Source organism: Pogoniulus pusillus, chromosome 22, assembly GCF_015220805.1.
Source record: "Pogoniulus pusillus isolate bPogPus1 chromosome 22, bPogPus1.pri, whole genome shotgun sequence".
Lineage (NCBI taxonomy): Eukaryota > Metazoa > Chordata > Aves > Piciformes > Lybiidae > Pogoniulus > Pogoniulus pusillus.
Window position 1 is genome coordinate 8,007,926 of NC_087285.1, and position 24,998 is coordinate 8,032,923.

A 24,998-nucleotide genomic window follows, 5' to 3' on the forward strand; every position below is an offset into this window, starting at 1 on the left:
AGCAACTGTGCCGGTAATCCTGCCTTAAGCCTTTCATTTTTATGCTCTTCTGGATGTAAATCTCCACTTTCTTTAGTCCTGCTACAATGTAAAGGGCAAAAAGAAAGAAACACAAGTCTGAGTGATGCATGGTAGGTTTTGGAGAATAGGCATACACGGGAAAATAATGTGATTTCTGCAGGGCTTTATTTCTGGCCTAGGAGCATTATATGAAATTAAAACAACCTACTGCTGACACTAGTGTTTGCCCTAAAAATCCATCCATAAATATAGGTCTACTCATTTTACATGGCCACCCATTACCTCTCATCCCTAAAGGCTTTCTGCTTTATTTTACTAAGAGTGGAAAAAGACGCTTCAACATTCATTAATAAGTATTTTAAGTATGGTTAAAACAAACAAACACAAAATAAAACACCCCAGATCCCATAAACACACACTCCAGGAGAATTTATTAGGATGAAAGTTGAAGGCAGAAACACCTCACACAAACGGTATTTTGCTACATGTGAAAACTTGGCACTGAGCTTACATTCCACTGCTTGTCCCCCTGACCCTGACACTAGGAGAGGAAAGAGGCCAAGACAGAGCAACACAAGGAGGCAGAGGCATTTGCTCTCCTGTCTCACGTGGATGAAAGTAGGCTGGGTCTAGAGTTCCTTCCAATTCTTCCTTCTTTTGCAATTCCAACTTGGGGATTTATTTATGCACTGAATGATGCATATAGGGACTTGGATGGATATGTTACTAGATCCAATGAAGCAAAAGCACAGAAGTATATTTTCAAAGACTATTAGCCTGACAAATTCTTGTACAGCTGGCATGCATCGGCAGCCAAACCCTGCACTTGGTGACACTCATATAACCTCACCCAAACCAGCATAACAGCAATTGGTCCATTAGAATGAATTTGCACTATCTCAGCCTTAAACTCCAGGAGCCAGCCAGAATATCAGTCCAGGAGCAAATATTACTATATCTACAGTTAACATCAGTTCTGTGCTGAATATTCCATTATTCCAGGACTCGGACAGATCATTCATGCAGTGCTGCAGAAGTGCATCTGGACAGCAAAGTGCAAATACAGCAAACTTCTTTTGCCTGTGCTCTAAGCAAATGCAAGGCCATGTGCACCCTTGTGAGTGAGGGACACAATCAGTGCAGTACTGAGTCCATGCTGATGGAATGTGGTCTGTAAGGATATAATCTGCTTTTAGTACTGTGCTGAGCAGTCACAGCTTCTGCTCAGCTACATCTACCTGCTTAAGTTCTGTCACATCAATCATATCTGTTTATAACACATGATAGACAAATCCTACATATCCTAGAGGCACCGCTCTGAGATTCTTAATTTCTAACCCTCTTTCCAGGGATGAAAACTTGGCACAGGGGACAGGGAGCAGGGAGAGCCAAATTCTTAGTAGAACTTTGGAGCCAGCTTCCTCACTAAATATCACTCTGGCTTCACTGTAATGTCTCCCACCACAAGAGTCTGGCTGCAAAGAATACTGCCTCTCCAAAGCTCAAGAGCTTTACCCAGGATTTTTCCAATTGCATCTGTCATTCTGTATGAATGGTGAAATTGCTTGAACCCTCAAGATACTGCAGTGCTGCTAGAAAAGTCAGGACACTGAGTGAACTCAACAGGAAGGTGAACAGTTGGGTAAAATTCACAGAACAACTCTACCACAGACATGCATCAGCATCCATTGCCTGAAGAATGGGATATGTGCTTTGCTAATTTTACCTGTCTGCACTTTCTGTATCAGACAGCTTTCAGTAACAGCAGAACCCAGAGTTGACAAACATTCTGTGTCCAAAAGGCTCAGGCCTCTGTTTATCCAAGCAACCCAGGAAGCTGTGCAATGCCTGGGCAGATACTGTATTTAATATTCCACGTTGGAAATGTTCTTTAATTTCAGATAAAACATAGGTGTATTTTAAACTCTCTTTCCCCATTTCTACAAATAACTCTACTTGGAATAAAAAAAACACCAAAAGCAAACCAACAAAAAAACCCTCCTTCATTTGCTGTTACTTTGGGTTAAAGAAAAAGCAGTATGAAAGGCACAAAAATCAGGCAGAAAATCCAAGAATGAATTGTCAGAACACAGCAATGGCAGAATACACTGTGTTGGTTTCACTCACCTCAGTTTTTACTACAGCTATTCAAGTAAATCCTTTCTCAATGGCTCACTGATTGCAAGTTTGATTATTCTCCTGAATTCTAACACCCATAGACTTGACTTTACAGTATCAATGGGGATACATCAAAGCCACACACTCTGCAGGACAAATGAATTAGTGTGGTACTGTTATCTGTTTACCAGCCACCGGCTGCACTCGCACACACTCGCATTGCAGGTGGCCAGCAGAATTCAAAGCAGAAGAAAGCTTCATTTCTCTGCTTGCAATCACACTTAACAGTCTAAGCCACGCATATTATTGAAATAATCTTGCAAAGAATGCTATGGTGAAGGTAGAGAAAACTGCTGGATAATTACACCTATGTCTGTGTTTAATAAGAAAACAAACAACATGAAGAACCTTTTCCTGCCAGCAGTGGTGACACCCTGGAGCTCAGCCAGTCCAGCCTGCCAGCCAACATAGGTGGCACTCTCACACCATGTCCCACTGTCATTGGGACTTTGTCCCCAAGGAAAACCACGAAAGCACTGTTTCAGCCGTGTCTTCTCTACAGCCAATGCACAGATCCCTCATTTTAAGGGAGAAGCAGCAGCAAAGCCAGCGTATGGCCTTCCCTGTCCCTCAGGGAGCAATCTGTACTTCTGTCCTCATCAAACACAACTGCTCAGCCCACTGGCCTCTCAGCTCAGGTGGGCCATTGACTTACTTTCGTTTACCCAGGCCCATCACGGACAGCACTACACATTGCTAACATCCCCATAAGGTACAGATTCCACAACAAAACCAGCCATGTGATGATGCAACACAGGAGATTGAGTCATCATCAGTGTGATATTGAAAAATAGACTGTAACCTTTTGTGTCTACATGTAACTGGGATAAAGCCCTGAATCCATCAGGCACCAGTTTGGCAACTGGTAACTTAGGTGGCTTTCTGCTAGTTGGCCTCCTGTTTATTTTCTGAAGGCTAGCATGAGCAGAGGAACCCCAGAAAGCAGTCTGTAGCTGTCAGTCTCTTTCCAGGGAGCAGTATAAAGCCGTCAGCTCATTTGAATGAGCTTACATTTGAAAACAGGGTGGGTTTTCACTTTATTGATTCACTCTTCCACACAGGATTTTTTTCAAAATCTACATCAAACAAGGAAAAACAAATGCTGAGAGGGCAGATTTAGGGCAATTTATCAAGGTCTGGGAAATAGCTTCCAGATGGATAGAGCTGTTTGGTGCTGGCTGGTGAGAAGGAAGCAAGGTATTGTTATTGAATTAGCATGAATCTCTGGTGGAGAACGGCATGGTAGATAGAGTGCTCCTTTCATATGGTTTGCATTTGGACCTGTCATATTTCATTTTTATTCAAAAACCTGTGGTAAAGACACACACTTCTTTTTTGCTTATTAAATTTCCACCAATTCTCCTTGTACTGTTATCCAGTCAGTATTTTTAAACTCTGCTCTAAGTGCCATGCCTGGGTCTCTTTGCTCTTTGCCATGCTTGGATGACAGCTTGGTGCTTACAAGCAGCTTTAGATTTTGCATTCATGCATTGAATGTTACCTGAGAAAGTGTGAGAGCCAGGAGGAAAGCGGGATGCACTGAGATATTTCAACTGAGTTCACTTCAAGGGTTTATCAAAACTCAGTAAAACGATGCACACTAAGGTCTAATGCACTCTAGAAAGTGATTGTTAGTATAACTGAACTGGAGGATTAATTCTGATTGTTCTTGTTAATAATTGCTCCCTGTGTCTTACAGCAGTACAAGTGTATCTGTACTTGTGAATTTACTAGGACCAAAATACTGTAAAAAACCCAAAACAAACCTGCCCCAAGCAAAAAAGCTTAAAAGAGAGAGAGAAATGCTCATAACCAACAGTATTTCTACTTTGGATAACCTGGATATGTGCCCTACAGAGTAAGACATATACAAAGATTTAGGTATTTTCCTGCTAGTTTTGAAAGTGTTTACTTTTCATGTTATTCTAACAGTCAGTTATTCCCATCTGAATAGTTCAACTCAGTTTATGTTAAACATCAAATTAAAATGACCATTCCTCTATTAACCTGCAGAGATAAACAGCCACAGCTTCCCTGTTTCCCTCATTGCAAAGACAAAGCAATTGCTACCAAGGAGTTAGTTTCAGTTACACGAGATTTTGGCTGTGGTGTTTTAAGATCTTTTTCAACTACTTAGGAGAATTGTTGTTATTATTATGTACTAGGCATGGGTGCATTGGGGTAAAGTAGAAGAAACAAGCTTTTACATCTTCCATTTTCCAGTGTTTCAGGGATCTACCACAATTACTCTGTTACCAACTGGGATGCACCCTAAGGAAATGGAGAAGGGAAATGGTGACATCATCAAAACCAGTTTCTAAATCCTACCTGAAATGTAAGACTTGGATACTCATGTTTACTTCCCCTCTCAATTTGCCCTTCTATTTCCCCCCCTATATTTCCTATTACTCTGTGTTTTATGATCATCTGCTTCAAGCGACTAAGACTCTGTAAGAAACACCCAATAAGGCAAATAAAATCATGGACTACAGGATGCAACCTACTTCTTTGGCCATAACATCTGATCTCCCCCAGGCTGTGAACAGATCATATGCCTCATTTAATACTTATACTTAATCCTGCAGCTACTGGCTACTGAGCTAAGTTTGCAGTTACAGCAACTCTGAAACAAAGCCTTGATAACCTCAGGCTCTCTTGATGCAGTGTTAACAATGGGAGTTATGCATCACTGCCAAAGAAATTACTCTGTGACATGATTTTCTGATTTTCAAATGTGTTATCGAGAAACTGATGTCACACGTTCACAATGCTTGGCATCTACAGGATTTCACACTTGCACATCACTCTATGGACATTAGTGCTCACAAGTCAGAGACAGCTGAGCTAGTGGTTGTTTCTTCTAACCAGTTATCACCTTTTCGCTAATCAGTATGTGTCAGATGGATGTAAACCAGCAGGTATCAATATTTGTGACTGATGACTTAGCTGACCCTTAATTCTCAGCTGAACTGCCTCCTTGTTCTCCTAGCAGCTTATGAAATGGTTACTTTGTTGGTGACAAAGAAAAGAAATTAAAAGGAAGGAAAAAATGGCTTGCCATTTGATAGGGATATCTACATCACAGAATTAGAGAATGGCCAAGGTTGGAAGTGACCTCAAGAGATTGTCTGGTCCAACCACCCGACTCAAAACAGAGACAAGTAGAGCAACTTGCTCAGAATGATCTGCATAGTCAGAGCATAGAGAGAAAAAATGTCTTTCTGATTCTATGGGATAAAATTTGTAGTGGGATGCAGTTGAAAGGTCATGCACAATCTGCTTGAGTAAAGGATCTTTGATCCTGACCTCAGTTGCCTGTAAAATTGAGTCCTCATGGTATAACAATTAAGAAAACAGAAGAGATGAAGAACACTTTATTCTTCTCATGTAGTTCATTTGTATTCATACCTTGAAGCCAAAAGGGCAAGTGCACTGATAAAACTCCACTGGATCATTGTTGCATGTCCCATTGTTCTTACACGGGTTAGAGAGGCACGGGTTACACTTGGACACCACGCTGATATCTACTGGCTCTGGAAAGGCAAAGCACAGGAGATTAACAGAGCACTGGATGACAAAAGTCATACCTCCCATACTCACACAGACATTTCTTCCCAATGCAGTATTCACCCTGCACTGGCACAAACACGCATGCTGCAGGTGCAACTTTGCACAGCATCATGAGATTCCCGGGGATCAGAGAGGTTTTTAATACTTAAGTGCTAGGCAAATCTTAGTGATGCTTATATTCTCCTGGATGTGCAAAGATCAGCTCTGAAGAAACATGTTGGGATTCTCCAGAGAGCAGACATATACATATATATATATATGGCTTTCAGCAAATTCTCCTTCTCTCAGGGCTGGATATTCTGCATTAGCAACCCCCAGGGAACTATAACATGACATTTCTATGGCTGGTAACAAGAATGAAAGCACAGATGCAACAGCAGAAGTGAAAAAACATGCACAAGAAAGACTTAGTATGGGGCTTAGGGGAATATTTAGGTGCAAAGTGTTCTACCATCCTTAATTTTAAGAGAGTTTAAAACTTATTTTCTTCCTGTTCTGCTCAGAAGAATCATTCTCAACAGAACTCGTCCAGAGTAGTGGTGATGTTTGTGGGTGAATAGGAAAAAGGACACAGGCCAAAACAATACTAAGTACATTTAAGGTACCAAGTCAATCAATGTTTTATAGCTGAGATTTTACAGAAAGCTAATTTAGATAGTTATAGTCTCAGTTAAAGGAATGGTGATTTTGAAGAGCTACAGTACAAATATTAATGAGTTAATGGCTTTTACACACATGAAAAAACCCTAACCTTAAGCTTTAAGGTTTAAAAGGGCTTCAATGATACCAGGCAGTAAAGACCTGTAATAATTTTATTTAAGTTTAAAGAAAAATACATTTTAAAGTAACTTAAAATTGGTACTATGCTAATAAGAAGTGCATACAGAGTTTTTGCATGAAAAATGATAAGGTAAATTGTGAAACATCTTGAAAGTGAAGAAAGTATCTTCTACTTGATGTTAGAGACCAAGTGGAGATCTAGAAGGCTACCAAAACTTGGGATGAAAAAAATCCCCCCCAGTTGACAACTTGCTTTGGCCCATCCTGTAGGAGACATAAACTTCACTATTAGCTTTGAACACTGCACAGCACCAACTAACTAAATGCCATACATGTTTTTAACTTGGAGTTAGACAGAAGAGGAAATAGCATCTGAATACCTGGCACTGACAGGGACTAGAATATGACATATCTGAGCTACTTTTATCTTGAAGGTAGAATATATGAAGAATATATGAAGGTAGTTCTGAGGAGAGCTCATGAGACAGACAGCAGTGCTGCTCCTCTAGATTTAGAGGTCACCAAGCCAGAACTCCTTCTAGTATTTGGTTCATAATACACTCCATTTATTCCTATGGCACAGATCAAAGTAATCAATGCAGGAGCTAATAAGAACAGGGTTAGTTCCTAGCAGTTAAGAAGTTCATTAGTTTGCCCTTGTGGATCTGATTTATAAATCTGTGTAGCCAAATGCCCTCAGCCCAGCACATTCCTTTCTCCTACTGCATAACTAGGAGGGCAATTTAATAAAAAGCAGAGCTGAGTTTGCATGACTTGCACATTACATACTTTTACTCTCTTGGCTCTGCTGAGACATAACCTTCTGCTCAGTCACAGGCTAAAAACATAATTTTAACAAGGATAAGTTAATCTCTACTGTAAAAGTTACTGCAGGTCACAGATGCCCTCTGTGCACTACCTTTGTACAAGAACTTCAAGGTACCAAGCTCAGCATGGGCTGACTTCTGCAGGCTTCTTGGGGAACAGGGTTGTTCAGCCCTGCTCTGTGGTAGCAGCACTTGAGCTAGGACTGATCTAAGCAGGCAGAAGCATAGATGCTCTGTGTCACCACACAGCCAGTCTCCTGCTGGTGCTCACAAGCACACAGCACAGCTATGTACAGCTCAGCAATGAGAGGGTGATGTGGCTGCAGGACAAACAGGCCACAACGAACCCTGAGAGAGGCAACATACAGGGGTCCAGCCCCAGGGTAAAACTGCACTTGATACATCCTGTTGCTTTCCATTGAAGAGTAGCACCAATGGCCACAAAAAATAGTGTGATGCACTGGATCTTAAATGTGAATGTGGGAAATGAGTTCAATTAGACTGCCAAATTGTGCACTGTTTTTCATAATGTGTGTACTGTGATGAGAAAAGCTGAATTCTTCTGAGGCTTGGAGCTTTTTGGAATATATTGCCACTCATCCAGACCATCCATAATTTCTGCTGTGGATCAACACCTTTTTTTCTCTTTTCTATTCAGATAGAGCAAGCCACGAGGACAACTGGGATAGCAGAAGCCACATCCACCAGCTTTCTAGAAGACAAAACTAATATTTACATCAAAGTATATGGCTGTTTTAATAGTCTGGATCACAAGTTTACTTCTCTCTTAGACAAGAGTTGCTTGCTTAGTTTTGAGAGACAGTGAGCATAATTACTGATACATCACTACTTCAGACTGAAGTTATTGAGCTTCTCTCTCTCTCTGCTTAACATGAAAAGATAATTTTCTTTGTTTCACTTTGTGTGAACAGGTACCTTATTTGGTATTTCTAGTGTTTAGGGTGTATTTGTATTTCACACTTGATAGACTATTAGAAAGTCTGTAGCTCTGGTATTTATAGTCAGACTTCTGATAGTTTGGAGACTGACATCTCTAAGTAACTAAATTACACAGCTAAAGTTGTGAAAAATATATTTGAAAGGATGTAAAATTCAGCTCAGGCTTGGGAACCTGTGTTCTAAACTCACCTCAGCACCACCATTTGCTCGTTCAGCAGTTTAGTCCCAGCTTCTACAAAATCACGCTGCCAAGCCGTACTGTAAACGTGCATGGCACTCTGAGAGACATAAAGCCAGGCTTTATGTCCCCATTTCCAGGAGGGGCTACTGACTCATCTTTTCCACTATAAATTTAACTCCATCTTCATGTACTTGCAGGCAACCTAAGTGAACCTCCCAAACATATTTTACTTAAGAACATACAGGTATATCCTAATCAGCATTCACTAATAAGATACTTTATCCATAAAAAGTGTGCTACTTACCATTTGTCTAGCCACTTTCTAATACAGCATACTTCTGTCACTGACCTTGCCCTAACTGTTGCTAGCTGCTACAGTGTACACTGCTGAACAGTCTCCATAATCTACAGATTCTGGTACAAAGCTGATCAGGATATTTGTAGATCTCCAAGTGAAAATGCACTTTTGGTAAATACTTGCTTTCCAGAAGAATTTTGTTCCTCAGTTTTCAAGTAGAATTACATAATAACTATAGTGCTCTGTATTTTTAAAATAACCCTAATTCTAGCCAAGTTTTCTGGGGTACGTGGAAGGCAACCTCCAATTTATTTGCTCAGACAAGTTCTAACAATATCCTACAGGCTTATTTGCCATTCTATTATCTGCTGTGAGCAACAAGAATACAAACTCTTCTGAGGTTTGCTGGTTTTCTTTCCAGTGGTGCAATTAACTGCATATGAAAATGCAACTTGAATGTAAAGTGATGGTACAGAAGATGAAAGTCAAACCTAACTCCTCTCCAAAATCCAAACAGATTGCAAGAGTATAACAATAAAGCTCTGCACATGAGGAAAAGCAGCAGGAGAGAACAGACAGCCCTCCAGCTTGCTCTTCTTACCTTTGCACTGGAAGTGGTGAGTGGGTGTTGTGAGCAGAAGCCTGTCCACCATGGCATCAGGCCCGCTGCAGCGGGCTATCCCTGGCTCCTTGTACCCTGCCTTCACCCACTCGGATAGCCAGCGGAGGTGGCAGTCACAGTGCAGAGGGTTGGTGCCGAGAGCCCTGGGAGTGTGAACAGTTGACAACAGTTACTTCAGTTTGCAAGCAAAGAAAGCCCTCTGATCTCTTTGAAGGCATGATTTATTCTGTAGTTTCACAGAAATGTTTTACTTGAAAATGTGGGAAAGATCTTCTGAGCATTCTATTCCATGCTTCGTTCAGGAAGGCTTTTAGCTTTATCTCCTCCAGTATTCCCACTCTTTTTCTTTCTTCCCATTGTTAGTTAGGGTGGTTGTATAAATACCTCACAACCAATCCCTTTTTTAAACAATAAATCAAACAATTGTGCTTGAACAATGCCACCAGACACATCACTTTGATCAGATTTATAACACTGGTTTATTTTTTTTAAGCCTTTGGCCTTCACAAGCATATCCTAATGGTGAATTGTGTAATTTAGTTTGGATCTGACGAATCATGGCAATGCCTCCCCACTAGATGAAACCTATGAACAGAGGACACTTGCTTTCCAAACCAACCTGGTGTCTGCTGAGTTCCTTTAGAGCTTTGAAGATGTTTGCTGGCTAACCCATTGTGTGACTTAGGTCAGATGGCTGAAGTAGAAGCATTCACACAGTGTAACTATAATTCACAGAATTTTCTACAGTTGTTAAACCCCAACTTTTTGAAAGTGTGGAGCAGTGCATGTTGGAAGCGTGAATTTGTTTTGCTGTGAGTAAAGGTAAGGCTTTAGTTCTACAACACCTGAATTGCTATGGGAAGAAAAATTTTCCAGACAATGATCAGCAGAAGGAAGAGATACTAAAGAAACCAATAGTTGAAACTGGGCTTTAGACTTGACTGTTACCATGTACATTATCAAATATTTTTAAGCTGGTACTTTAAACGCAAGCTTCTTTCAAATAAAAACATACCAGGATATTAAGATAGAAACCTCAGTAGATTTGTTGATACTTTTTCCTATTGGAGTGACTAATGAACTCACTGTGCCCTAGACAGATTCATAATGAGAGTTCATAGGTTCAAACCCTGTCTAGGGCTCATTCATCAAAATTAAATGTGTACTACAGCACAGTATTAAAAAATATCCATCCATTCCTCCTCTAAATCCATTGCTTACAACGGAAAAAAACTGCGGGGTTGACTTTTTAACCCTGTAACTGTGATCAACTGGCTCACTTGTCCAAGGTCAAGCAAAATGCAGCAGTTAAAGCTGGACTGAAAAATTAACTTTAGTGTTGAACAACTGCCATAAAAAAAAAAAAAAAAGGGAATGGGAGCACAATGGAAAGCCAACTACCTTGTTAATTAATCTGTATAAACTACACTGGAAATAAAGCTGCTCTGTAGGCACTTGACACTAACAATGGACAACTGCAGAAACTGTCACATATTCTTTTGTTTGCAGTATTGCTGGTGGGTTTTTTTCTTAATTTCTAGGAACTATAGTGAATCTCTGCACTTTTAGCCATGACTTCTAACATACTCTCTCCATTTCTTTGCCCGTTATAGCAGAATATTTGCACAAGGTAAACACAGTTTTAAACAGTAATGAAACACCATCCCCAGCATTCTCAAAATGTGCAGATACTTCTGTTCAGACGCTTCTTTTTTTTGTTGTGAGTCAACTTAGAATAATGTCAGTTAAAATAACTGTAGCCAAGATGATGTGGAGAAACAGAGGAGGAGACATCTAATTTTTATAGGTAACTAACATACATTAAAGTAAAAAAATAAAAAGGGATGATTTAAGTAAAAAATGAGATGATACAAGAGGATTAGGAATCTGAGCTGTTTGTCAATATGTCTGATGGCAATACCTGCTGTACAAAGTATCCATCAGCAAGGGGTTCTTTGTGGTGTCCTCAGGGAGGTGAGGGCTCAGTTGAGAAATTGAGCCTGTTACAGCATTCTCTGTATCAGCCAATGGCGATGACAGCTAAGGCAGAAACTGACCTAACTGAGCAGGTATCAGTTCTACCCCAACGGATTTTGGGTTCTTTTAAAGTATTACAGTAGTGCTGTAACATATTTATCATTACCCAGGCCTAAGCAAATTAGTAGCATCATGGCTGACACAGATGATTATCTGATTCAAGTAATAATCAGGAAACAGAAACAGTGTGTACACCATACGCAAACCTTCCTCTGCACAGTCTGTTGTAACAGTTATAACAATATGATGTTTACAATCACGTTTTGGTGAACATTTTCTCAGAGGCTTCAAACAGCTATGGAAAAAATGATGGAAGTGTCTAGATCTCAGTTTTGTTCTTCCAATTACACTCCAATTTAAAGCTACTAAGAACAGCTGACTAAAATCAATAGTTTTGTCTCTGCTACACAAATATTTCTTTGCAATTCTCAAGGTTAATTTGATATCTTCCTTTTTCCCCCCTGACAACCTATAATGACACAGAAGGTCCAGGCTCAACACCCTGGCAGTCAGCTTTCTCCAGCCATATCTATCCTACTATTAGCCACATAGGTTGTAAATGCAGCACACAATTGTGTTCTCCCATATATTGTGAATTTTATGAGTAGCAATCCTTTGTATCAGTTTCACAATTATTCCAGTGCATGCTTTCTCCTTGAAGATGTATGTATCAGGAAGAGCTCACCATGAATTTATTTTCAATTATGTATGACTTTGTTTGGATAAGCACAGCGTTTTCTGGCAGGCAAAGAGCAAAATCATTGTGGTTGCTAAAAGTTTCAGATCCTCTCTAAGAAATTGGAGATCACAACTGCACTGTAAAATTCAATTGTTCAACTGTGCAAATTACACCCTAGACAGGTCTTATTTATTTTATGGATCCTATTTATTACTACTCATTTGAGCTTTGTGTATTTTACTTTTCTGGCAGCACATATATCTAAACAGAGAGACTTCAGTGATTGTATTGGGCCAAAGGGGTTTTTATCACTCCCTAAGGTGAATGGTTTACCCAGGAAAATTGTATCTGCACTACATTTAAAGTAAACCCCGAGGAAAATCCAAACAAATGGGGCATGATATGTTTATCTCCTGAGTTCTAAAAATACCCTCAGAAGCCAGACTCTCAGTATGGAAGGTGTCACCGCACTTCCAAGAGGAGGTACAGGGCTTCAGCTCAGTCAGCCTTTCACTCCAAAACAACATACAAAATGCTCTGACTACACTAGAAACATAAAGAAACATGTTTTGTGCAAAAAGAGCATTTTTTTGGCAAGGTGTAAGCTTGAAACAGGGCAGGTTATTTCTCAGCTGAAGCTGAAATTGTCTGAGCTGCTTACATATGATTTCTGTCCCTACTAATCTGAGATATCTTTAATTTTTATTGTCCAGAGAGGAACTGGGCCAGAAAACTGACACACAGAAACAAACTGTCCAAGGACATATTTGCTATGCAGAAAATATGCAAATATTAACTGAACCTCGTGTTCAGGTAAGTGTCCTGGGAAGCACGTTTGAGGTTGCAAAGACAGAAATGGAGAGGGTGTAAAGAAGAGCAATTACGCTGTACAGGGGCCTAGAAAATGAGTCTAATGAAGTGCATCTGACAAAACTGGGACTGTTCAGTTTGAGGAAGAGGAGGCTGAGGAAAGACCTTATTGCCTTCTATAACTACCTGAAAGGAGGCAGGTGCTAGTGTCTTCTTACAGGTGATAGAAGTAAAGGAAACAGCCTCAAAGTGAAGCAGGGTAGGTTTAGGCTGAACATGAGGAAAAAAAATTCTCACTGAAAGAGTGATGAGGCATTGGACCAGGCTGCCTAGGAAGGTGCTAGAGTCACCATCCCTGGAGGTGTTTAAGGGGTGTTTAGATGTGGCGCTTAGCTATATGGTTTAGTGTTGAACTTGCTAGGTTAATGGTTGGATCTGATAATCTAAAAAGTCTTTCCTAATCTGAATGACTCTATGAGTCTATGCAGTGCACACCTATCTCTTCATATGGCTTTCCTTTATGTCTATTGTCTAACCATGTGTAGTATCACGCATTATCTGAGTGGAAAACCACTCTCTGTTCACTATCCCTGCACCAAATGCTACACTTCAGTTTTATTTTGTAATGATTGCAGCTATTTGACTTTACAGTTTTTCACCAACTGAACTGCACTTAAAAACACCCTGGACCTCCACCAATACAACAGTCATTCTCTGAAATACATGAAATGTCTAATAACTCCTGAAAATTATAGAATAAATTATTAATGCTGTGAAATTACCAATTTCCATGTGATCAAACTGATGTCTGAAGCAGTGACTCGGCAACAACTCCATACACTGACAACACTTAATGACAAAACATGTGACATTTATTAAGCAAAGAATTCACATTTGCTTAATATTTGCTCTTTGTGGGAGGTTTCCTGGCTCACCCTCAGATCATAACACACTCTGCATTTCACAGAGACAATGCTGAAAGAAAGCCTTAAACACAGAGCCCACAGAAGAGGAAACTGTCACATTAGCTCATTTAGTTTCACTTAAGAAAATATTTTGCTAACTAATAACAACAGGTTCCAGTAGTTTTTTATTTCCTTTGAACAGATGTGCTAGGACTATCCAGAATAGAATATGAAAGCAAGCAGGGAAACCAGAAAAGTTTAAATTTGTAATAAAAGGTACTGTTTTATAAACCTGAAACTGTTACCCAAATAGAAGAACCCAGACAGAAGTACTTACAGATGGGACAGGGATACCAGGTCATTGAAAGAACCTTCGGGAACACTGGAAATGTCATTTCCATGGAGCGTCCTAGAAGAAAGGAGACGTGGGAAGGTATCAAACCACAGTGTTTCATCTGCTTCCCAAAGGTGAAAGAATTGGTGCTTAAGAAGCAGAGTTCCTACGAGCTTCACAACTCATGAGCTTCCATGCTTTATTACTTCTGCTTCTAGATGTTGGCATTTAAAAACAATGATACAATTGGAACTGTTGGTGACTAATGTTTTAAATTAAAAGGGTGACACACTGTTTATGCTATTAAAAGTGTATTGATGACAAGCAGACCCTCAAATACAGACCTGCACTCTTTTATAGAATCCCATTAGCCAGAGACACAGAAAAAACAGAACAGGGCAAATAGGAACCATGAAAGTTAAATTAAATATTGACTTCAGAGAGATCCTAGGAGAGAACATGGGCCCATGAGGGCAAATATAGCTGTGTTTCCACAGTCTAGTTTCCAATTCTTACAGTAGGAAATACCTCTTCGTATTGTATTCTTAAAATCTGTTTGACAAATGCACTTCTGCTACCAGGGAAAAGACAGGAAATTAGTTGTTTTAGGGTATTATTCACCCTGCGCAAAGAAACAAAGATTTTTCTAGCAGGATTTTCAGGATCCTTGCAAAAAGGCTCTCCATTCCTTCCAGGGCATTTTAAACAGCCACTTTATCTCTTCCCTAAGAAACACATTTGTGTGTGCTACACGGGCAAGCATAAATGGGAAGATTTTTCTTGCAGCTTGCAGAGCACAATCCTTGGATTCAAAGTGGCAGACACTTTGAGAGCAAAAATCATTATTTGTGATTAATTGTGGTTTTCTTTGCAACTGAAGGCTCTGCAGCATTGTAAGGCACCATCATTAGAGGTTAGGACAGACAAATAGAGGGAAGAGCACTTCTTGCAGCACAAAGGCTCCAATCAGACAGGAAAACAGCCAGCAACAAATGAGTGTGTGGGAAGGCACAGGATGCTGGAAGTGACAACTGCAGGAAAACCATCCAGAAAATGTACGAGAGGACATAAATAAAGTCAGCTCTTCACCTGCTCTACCCTCTGCCTTTCTAATTATCTGGAAAAACAAACAAACAAACAACGCCCCCACCCCAAAACAACAACAAAACCCTTAACATAACCAAACCAACCAGCCAACATCAGCACAGAGAAAAATATTTATAGCTTATTCTCACTTTTCTAGGTGGCATGTTATTGAATACCAGTTTTCTCCTTCACATAGTATGAGACAGAAAGAATGCATATGAAGTGCTAGGAGGATCTCACTGACTGCTTCTTAAACAAAAGTTGGTGGAAAACTTGCAAAGACAAAGGACATTGATGGCTTAGAATAATATTTTGATTTGCAATTCTCCCCTGAGCTGGTTCAGTTGTTGCAAACTGCCATATTTTTTATGTCCCTTTCCCAGATCCAAGAATTACTGTCAGTGCTCAGATGTGGCAGAGGAGGGTGGAAACCAGAAATGTGCCGTGTGTCAGTTTTGTTGCAGCTCTTTCCCTCCAGTCATTTATTCTGTAATTTACCTGATGATCTGCAGCTTTATTTCTGAGACTGTACAGACTCTCAAAATGGTGCACATGGAGTTTATTTACAATGAACCAAGTGCCTGGGCCCATGGAAATACACAATAGGCCCAGATGGAAATAAAAGCAGCTCTTTTAGGCATCCTTTCTTCCCTAACACTTACAAGCTTCACCAAAATCTACACAATGCCTTATAACTGTCATGGATTCTACTTATACAGACTGCCTGACACCAACACAGACACAGCAAGTAACACCAGACTTGCCAGGGGAAGATACACACTGTTTGTCTCCCATGAGGCTGGGCTGTGAACAACGCCTGTATATGCACTGTTACCTCACTGCAGCTGCAGTTTTTCTATCTTAATGCACTGCAAAGTTCTTTCACAGAGCATGAAACCACAAAAACTACAGCAGAGTTATCCTGCTGGCATCTCTCTCCAGTTCTTGAGGCCAGTATATCCAAAACTTCCTCTTTCGACATCCTGACTCTGAAATTCTTGTAAGCATACCTAGGTTTTGGCTATTAATAACAATACTTGGCACATACATGGATGGCTCTCCAAGCAATTAATCTGAACAGGAAGGACATGAACTCCCACACAGTGACTCTAGATAAAACACTTTTGCTAGTTCTATACAGAATGGCCAACTGGGTGAGACATACCCCACAGCTATTAAACAAGGAGTATTTTTGGTGGTATGAGGAGGCAAGATCAAGCCTGGTTGACAACTTGTCATCTAAATGTTCCCTTTTACAATGAAATGAGCATTTTAAAATAAGCAGCCACTCCTAATGAGCTTATATTTTGATATTTAAACTGCTTAATTATGTGCAAGATGATTCTCTCTGAACAGACAGCAGAACTTCTATTTATCTTCATGTCACATCAGTAGTATTTATTCTGTGAAGGGGTACATTTTCTCATCCTAGATGTCTTGGAGACTTTTTCCAAGAGCAGCTGAAGAATAACAAATCCAGTTACATGTTAAGAAGGTGAACCCATCAAAAATGTGAAATGTACAAGAGAATTTGAATATTCATAATTACTTTGCCTCAATCTGATAACATTTAGCTTCTAGAAAGATTAGTTTTAGACAAAAGAATAAATAAAATAAAACACAAACTCACATTTCGCTGCAGTAGCTTTGGTGCAAAAGTCTACTTATACTAGCTTTTGATTATGAAAAAAAAATGTCATGGCTCTCTGCTGAAATTGCTCCCCAGCACACTTTGGTTGCCATGATGGATAAACCAGGTGAAGACACAGGATTAAAGACCTGATTGTAAACACTTATATATATTCAGGAATAAAAATAAACATGCTGACTCCAGTTTTCTCAGAGGGGTTTGTGTTGAAAAGTGTAAGATACCTGTCAAAGATCAACTTCATCATACATCTGTGAGTGTTTTGATTTTCACATACATATTTAGTTTATTTACTATAGAAAGGCTAAAAGAAAACAAAGAATTCGGATGGTAGAGAAGCCTGTATGAGAAGGGTTTACAACCTTCAAAGGCACACACAGCCAAAGGTAACGAGTTCTTTATATTCCTTTTATAAAAAGAAACAATACAAATGACCAAATGTGGAAGTTGTTTTGCTCGTGTTTTCTCTTGTAAATTCCTTTGGGAATATGGGTAACAAATAGCTGACACTAACGGATTGCACGCTGTCACTCTGAAGCCATTTTCTCTCTGGAGAATTGATTTTTAATAACAACACAGATGACATGTGGCAAAAGTTGTAGCTGATAGTAGAGTTTCGTGGGCCATAATAAATCAATTCAATCTGGAGGCTTCCCAGTGCATGGAGCAGAGACAGACATTCCCATTTAGGCTTCATTTCACTCCTCTTTGAAAAAAGAAAGATTTTTTTTTCGGTTTGATTAACAGATCATTTCTAAAAGCTAGAAGATACTAGCTGTTATTAAAGTGTTGCCCTTTGTTTCTGTTCAGACATGGCCTGCAAGAACAGAAGTGACAAGTTGTAGCTTTTGGAAAGAGTGGGGCATAGTATAGCTACATGGTAATTCAGGGTAGAGAGTCACAAACTAACTTTAATCAATCTAGCTTGGGTATCAGAAGCAGGTCAGAAGACAGCTTCACATGGAACAACTTATTTAGCCACGAAACAGAATATATTCATCTGTGGCTGAATTTCCAGGGCTTGTGTAACAGTGTGAACGTGACCATGCCAGTATGCTAGAAATCAGGAGTCCCGAACCAAACTTAAAAGAACAAATCCAAATCACGTATCTTTTTTGGTTTTACTAGTGAAAACTGGAAATCTAAATCTTCTTGTGTGTTAGGAGGTTGTAATCTAGATACCTGTTTTGCCCCTCGAACCACAGGGAAAGAGCTCAGCAAAATAGCATTGCCTTATTGCTTCCACAGTTGCAGCACTACCAAAGCTGATGCTTTAACTCCATGCTTAGGGAGTCTGTGCACAGCAGCCACTGCTCTTTACATTCACAAGAACTTCTGCATGTGAATGACTTTTATTTCAATAAAAAATACTCCTGTGAAGTTTCAAAGCACTCAGACATACTGTTCAGCTCCTCTTTCCTGACCTTTTAGCGCTCAAAGCTCTTTTTCAGAACACTGCATCACCTTGTCACAGATAAGCTATTTGATTTGTTTGATTTCAGTTTACTGTGTAAGTACTGATGACCCACTTACATTGTTGGGCCATGGGGAGAAAGGTGGGTTCCCCACCTTGTCCTGACATGTATCCACACAAACAGCTGGGCAAACTTATCTCAGGGTTTGTTTCTGATGGGGCAGGTGGGAAGTTAGAAACAGTAAATATGAGACTGAAGCACAAGTCAGTCTAGAAAATGTGTAAGAAAACTTTGGGGGGACCTGCCTGCTGCAAGGAACAGGCTCACAGCCCACACTCCAAGACATAACAATCATGACAACTTTGAGAAGAGATGGTAAGCCATTTTTTCAATCCAGAAAGCTGCTGAAAGCAGCTACACTTGAAAGAAAAGGTACAAGAAAGATCTCCAAAGAAAGAAAGCACAGATGGACATCTCTAAGTGTGCCATCAGTCAGTATGAAGTGAAATTTCACTAATAATGTAAGAGATTTAAGACAGGCATCTCAGCATTACTGGCACCCAGGCAGCGGCTTGACTTACTCATTGTTTTAGAGAGGAGACTTCCAGTTTCTATTCAGATTGCATTCTTTATGTAAAATCTTGCCTGTAGGAAACTAAATTCATGTAAAATCTTCTCAAAGTGCAGAGGTTTTCAGCAAAGGCACTCTTTCTAAAGCATCCAATGGAAACATAAAACTCTACAATACGATCAATTTTTTGCAAAGAGAAAAAAATCCTTTCCTGTGGGGCACACAAACGTTGTTTGAGTAGAAGGGACAGAGTCTATGCAGTCTCCTGGAGGCCTGTTTTCATGCTAGTTCTTGTCCCTGAACTATCATAGAAAATTCATTCATCCTGCAAATATGTAATTGCTTCTTTTCAAAGTTTAGCACTCACCTGCTCTAGTCATTACCGGACATATTGCTTCTAAGTACAAGTACATTGAAGCTAATTGTGTGAAAATATTTATGACTACTGGATCAAGTGAAAGCCATCTGCTCATTAAAAAGCTCCATGCCATCTACAGCATTCTAATAAGCTGCAACTCAGCTGCATCAAAGAAGCGGTACTTACAGCACTCGAAGAGACCTGAGCCCATTGAATGCGTGGACTGGGATGCACCGAAGTCTGTTGTAACTCAAGATGCTGGGAGAATGAGAGAAAAGAGTTACAACATTGCATTTTCTTAGGTTATTCCACTACTAATTCAATCACAAAGGAGCATGGAAACCTTAAGAAACAAGAGACACACTGAGATGGTGTCTCGTAAGCAAATAAAACTGTTATCAAGACTTTGGGCTACTTACAGTGTTGATAGCTGAGTCATGTTGCTGAAGGTATAATTTGCCAATACACTAATGCTGTTGTTGCTCAAATCACTGAAGAGAAAACACACAGAGAAAACAGAATGTATAGTTATGAATCAAGAAATAAGTCTTTTTAAAAAGACTGTATAATATCTGCACAGCAAAACTTTTGAAGCAATTGAAAAGTCACATGTTATTAATTTATGTATTTCCTCACCAGCTTCATATAAGCTCTAAACCCAATGTGCGTTAGACTCCCTTAGAAAAGCCTCAGAAATATTAAGGCATATTTCCAGAAAACAGCATTGAAAACCCCACCAAAACATTGAATATAAGCAAAATATTGGAAGAGGGATAAACTAATAAATGATAAAAGCACAGGTACCGACTTGCTTTAAAATGGGCTAGAGCCCTATCACTTCCATATGCATTTCTCACTGACAGCTACTAAAACAAGATTTAATTTTTCATTTAAAAAAGGTCTTTCAGGCTCAAAAAGAACATTTTGTTTTGTAGTTGCTCTCCTTTGAAAACCAAAATTAGAGATGTTTTCAAATAAACCACTCTTTTAAAATAGAGGATTGCAGTTTTCCCTCAGCTTTGCTTTTGTTTGAGGTTGGTTTGTTCGTTTGACTTGAATATGTACACAGCTGATTTAAACAGCATGGAAATTTAAAGCAAATAAATTTCACTCCCATGCGTCTCAGAGGGCAATCTACTGAACAAAGTTTGTGTGTCTGTCTGTACAACTGTTCATAGAGAAACAGCTATGCAAATTTTCATTGCCTAAGCATTATAAATACTGCCTCACCTAGAACAAATTAACGCTGTCTCCTCCGAGACTAATGACCTTTACAGCTCTGCCAGGTGAAACTGTAGCAGCCTGCCTGAGAGCTTAGTTCCCTCACAGAGGCTGGAAGCTTCTGCAGAGGAAGAGTGGTGCTCTCAGTCACCTCACTCCTTATGAATTCTTATTGGCAGCAGTGGCCACAGTGAAATTCTTTCCAAATCCAAATTACAGAAGGTTTTTGGCATTTGTGGCTTTTTTTTTTCCCCCAAATGCTAATTACTTGAGTTCCACCTACGATACAACATAGTGCAGAAAGTGTCATATAATTTTCTTGACATTGAAACTATGTGTTTCTTACATCAGTGTCAGGTGTCTGAAGGTGGAGAGTCCCTTTGGCACAGCAGTCAGATGGTTTCCTTCCAGGTAACTGAAAAAAGTCAGTTTTGACACTTAGACAAACATGTTAACGAGAACTCCTGTCATTCAATCTGCACTATGAATGAGGAAAATAGAAAGTCAGTCAGGAAGAAAATGATCTTTGATTCATTACTTTGAAAGTGTTAACAGTTTCTCCTTTATGAGTGAATTCGCCTACATGCAAAGCATGGCACAGCTCATTGAGCTACTTTTTTTTTTTTAAGCCTTAGAAGGGGATAAAAAAATCTTTGGCCTGCAGCAAACAGAAACGACCATGTGGTTATTCTCTGACAGCAGGGAATAAAAATGCTATGGCTTGTGCTCTGAAATGAAAGCTACCTTTGCAAGTTTCTGCAAGAACACTGAATGCTGTCTAACCCTGTTAGGAAAGTTTTTGTTTTGTGCACCAAAGTTTTTTGTACAGCCAGAACTGGAAGAGGAACTGCACTGCCAGGTCTCTACGTTGCAAAATGTCTCCCTTTCCAGCATCAACACAAACAGCCATGGGTCTGATGCTGCATCCAGTACAACAGTGCCTACCATGGCACATGCACCCTCCTTACCTTGTCTTTTCAAAGTGCACTCGTAGGGGAGGAAAACTTGGTACAAATAGAAGAACAAAGTCCAAGCTCTCTCTGAATGCAGGCTCCTCCTACAAGCACTATGGCACTAGGTGCATGAAATATAACAGCTTGTGACTCCACAGCAGAAGCTGTTTGGGACACTACTGAATGTCTCTATACAGACACATGCACAGCATGGCCTTTGGACTAATCTTGCATCCTCCTACAAGTGTGTGGTGCCCAAATTTGCAGTTTTTCTGCACAGAAGAAATGTGAAAAATACACAACCAAGGGAAAACCTCATAACTAATACAATGCTTTCCAGAAGTTTGCTCAGAGGAAGGCACGAGTACTCAAAACACCACAGCTGACCTGTGATAGCAATGGGATGTTAAGCTATTCCTGTTTATTATCAAAACAACAAAGCTGGAGCTCTTTTCCTTGACTGTGGGGTGAAACTGCATTGCTGGAAGATACCAAAGCAGTAAGGCTCCAGTGAAAACAGACCACTATGGTGCCATGATGTTGTCAAGGTGATCCTCCAGATATCTCTCTCCTAGAAGCCATATACAGCTGGGCTACAAATCCAACCTTCTCAGAATGCACTGTGTACTTTACTCACAGGATACTTTGGGGGATTTTTCCTAAGGTAGACAGAGGGCATTACAATTGATGTGGTATGTTCTGAAGGACAATCAAGTGTAGCCAGGAAATGCAGCCTACAGACACCAGAACACTTTGTGTGCTGCCTCTACTGCTGAAAATATCTAATAACCATGTGAAGAATTTTTATCCCACACATACTATTTCCTTTTCTTGGCAACAGACCTCCTTATTTTGCATTTACTATAGCAAGTCACAATAATAGATTATTACTGTGCTCTATGTTCCCTCTCTATAATAAATATAACGAGACAGAGGTAAAAAAAAATCCCACAAATGTTATTTTTATATAATTTAAAAATAAAATCTATAAACACTAACAGAATTTCTCATATAATACATTTGTAGCTGTTACATTTTTATTTCCCCTTGTATCTCAGTATAAATCAAAGAGAAACAGTTTGAAGCAGAGGGAGAGTAGGTTTAGACTGGATCTTGGGAAGAAGTTCTTCAGCACAAGGCTGGTGGAACTCTGAAATAGGTTGCCTAGGGAGGTCAAGGATGCCTTCTCCCTGGGGGTATTCAAAGCATGTTGGATCAGGCTGTGAGCAGCTGAGTCCAGTAGAGAGGCATCCCTGCCCATGGTTGGAGTAGATGATTTCTAAAGTCCCTTCCAACTCTAAACCATTCTACAATAATAATGCCCTCCCAGTATTTTCTGGAGCATTTCAACTGGTCCAATTAACTGCCCCAGCTTGATGGTTATCCATTCTGCCTGCTTACAGGATACCAGCAAGGCAGAGTGTGGAGTGTGCAGTTGATCTGACCTAGCTCCTGCAGGCTTTTGGATTTTTAAGCAGAAGTAAATCCTGTGTTAATGAAAAAAAAACCCTGCTGAACAAATTAATTTATCCATTCACAAAGGTCACAAGCAAGAGTGTTGCACAGTCAACAACCCTTGGAAAACAGTGCCAGCTGTTCTGCTGACGCAGCTATCACAAACCAGACCATGGGTTAGTTAGGCCACATTTACACCTCCCATGGATATTCAAATTCAGCAAGTGGAAAGTCACTTGCTTCACTTTGACTAGATTTGTTGTAAATCGCTTTGAAAAGAGAGTTCCTTGGTAAATTCACACCATAATTAGATAAATGACCCCAGAATCCAACCACATATGTGACTGCTTAAGCAGGGCAAATCATGCCTCATTTTCCCCAGTCACTGGAGGGGATAGCAAGCCATTTGGCACCTGCACCATCTCTTTCATACCAGAAAGCTGCAAATCTTGAACCCATGCATGAGGGTAGGTTGAGTTCCATTCTTTATTCCAAATGTAAAACTGAAAGGATTTCCAAAGGAAATGAAAAGCAGGTCATGTATTATGTATTATGTATTTGGAAGATATATGATTTCCTTCAGGAAAGGACACTTGACTCTTGCAAAGCATCAAGACCTTCAGAAATATATTTTCAGGATGTTCTCTTGTTGATCCCAATATGAAACAATCTGCAATGCAAGCAAACTGCTGATGGTAATGAAGGTTTTTACCCTCTGTTTTGCTTCTTGGTTCAATCAAATGTTGAAGGTGCAGATTTAAATCCAGTGCTTCAATACTCAGACTAACATAGACATGCAGACCTCTGGAGTTAAATGCTCAAGGCAGAAGATCAGCCTTGAGTAGCTTTGGGTAGATATGGCAAGCAATTTGATGGTTATATGAATGTGTTAGCAGAAAGCTGCAGTACTTGTACTAGTGGTATAATTTCTGAACACAATTTCACACTGAAAAATTACTGTTAATATACTTTTCATGCATGCATATCTACAGTTCCCCATTGTTAAATATTTCACCACGTGATACAAAGAATGGCAGTGTTTTCTAAGCAAGAAGCATTCATTTTGAATGCATACTTAAGTGCAATGAACTTGAAATATCCAGAGCACGCCAAGAATCAGGAGGCTCTGATACGCAGTGTTTGAGGAAACCAATTGCTGAGGATGAGCTTCTGCCCACCATGGCCCAGGCCTCTGTCAGAACAAGGAGAGGATGCAGGGACAGTAGCTCTGCACCTTGCTGGGTTGAAGACGATGCATGGGGGCTGCAGGAAGGCTGGAAGCTGGACATAGTGAGTAAGAAGCACTCCTGAGGGTGAAGGGACAGAGGCCAGTTACAAAACTCTGTGTATTTCCATATACAGAAATACAAATTAAAAAAGGCGCCTGAAGCCATAGAGACCCTGTCCAAACAAACCAAAACAAGCCATAACTGAATGATGGGGAATGAAGATTGTAGTTTTCATTCTTTTCTATCCTTAGCCAACGGAAGATGCTGTACATGGCATCTGGTATGCAAAGAAATTCTGGCATGAATGAAAAAAAGTATCTCATATTTTAATGCTCATAGACAAGTTATTAATATACAGTCAGAGTCAGGAGTGGATGTTAGCTGCCTTAATAGACACACAGACTAGTATCCAGAAAGTTTGCTTCCTAATTCTGCAGTTTACATATCAGCCTGGAAATTGTTCTTGCCCCATGAATGCTGCTGGAACGCTGAAGTCTCAGCAATGACCTGTAACCAACAAGATGCTACCAGAACCCAAACTGAAAAAAATCCTAAAAATCAAACCACCAAACCCATGTGTTCATGCCCTCCTAAAATGTCACCAACTATCTTCCAGGAAAGGCTTCTTATAAACAGTGACCAAGTGCTGCTGACGGGTAGGCATTTGTTGGGCCAGGATGGCCAGCACTGTGGGGCACTGCTGTGCCTCGCTCCATGCCTGCACCCAGTGCCTGCAGCAGCCCTGGGGCTCATCCAGCACCTTCCACACATGCTACCATCACACATCAAAAATTTAAAGCTATGCATAAAAGATGACAGCTGTTCTTTTCCCAACGTGTCTATTTTTATACTGAAACCAC

At 40.0% G+C, this 24,998-nt stretch overlaps 1 protein-coding gene across 3 annotated transcripts in view; it reads right to left on the bottom strand.

Moving 5' to 3' along the window:
• Positions 1-24,998, bottom strand: part of SLIT3 (slit guidance ligand 3) — a 525,031-nt gene that overhangs the window by 71,317 nt on the left and 428,716 nt on the right. For all 3 annotated transcript variants that reach the window (XM_064161620.1, XM_064161622.1, XM_064161621.1), the window contains exons 22-27: positions 20,848-20,916; positions 19,700-19,771; positions 19,467-19,538; positions 14,206-14,277; positions 9,417-9,580; positions 5,608-5,732 (exon numbers count right to left, since the gene is read on the bottom strand). In XM_064161620.1, the coding sequence (XP_064017690.1) occupies positions 5,608-5,732; positions 9,417-9,580; positions 14,206-14,277; positions 19,467-19,538; positions 19,700-19,771; positions 20,848-20,916 (574 nt within the window). The remainder of the gene's footprint in view (positions 1-5,607; positions 5,733-9,416; positions 9,581-14,205; positions 14,278-19,466; positions 19,539-19,699; positions 19,772-20,847; positions 20,917-24,998) is intronic.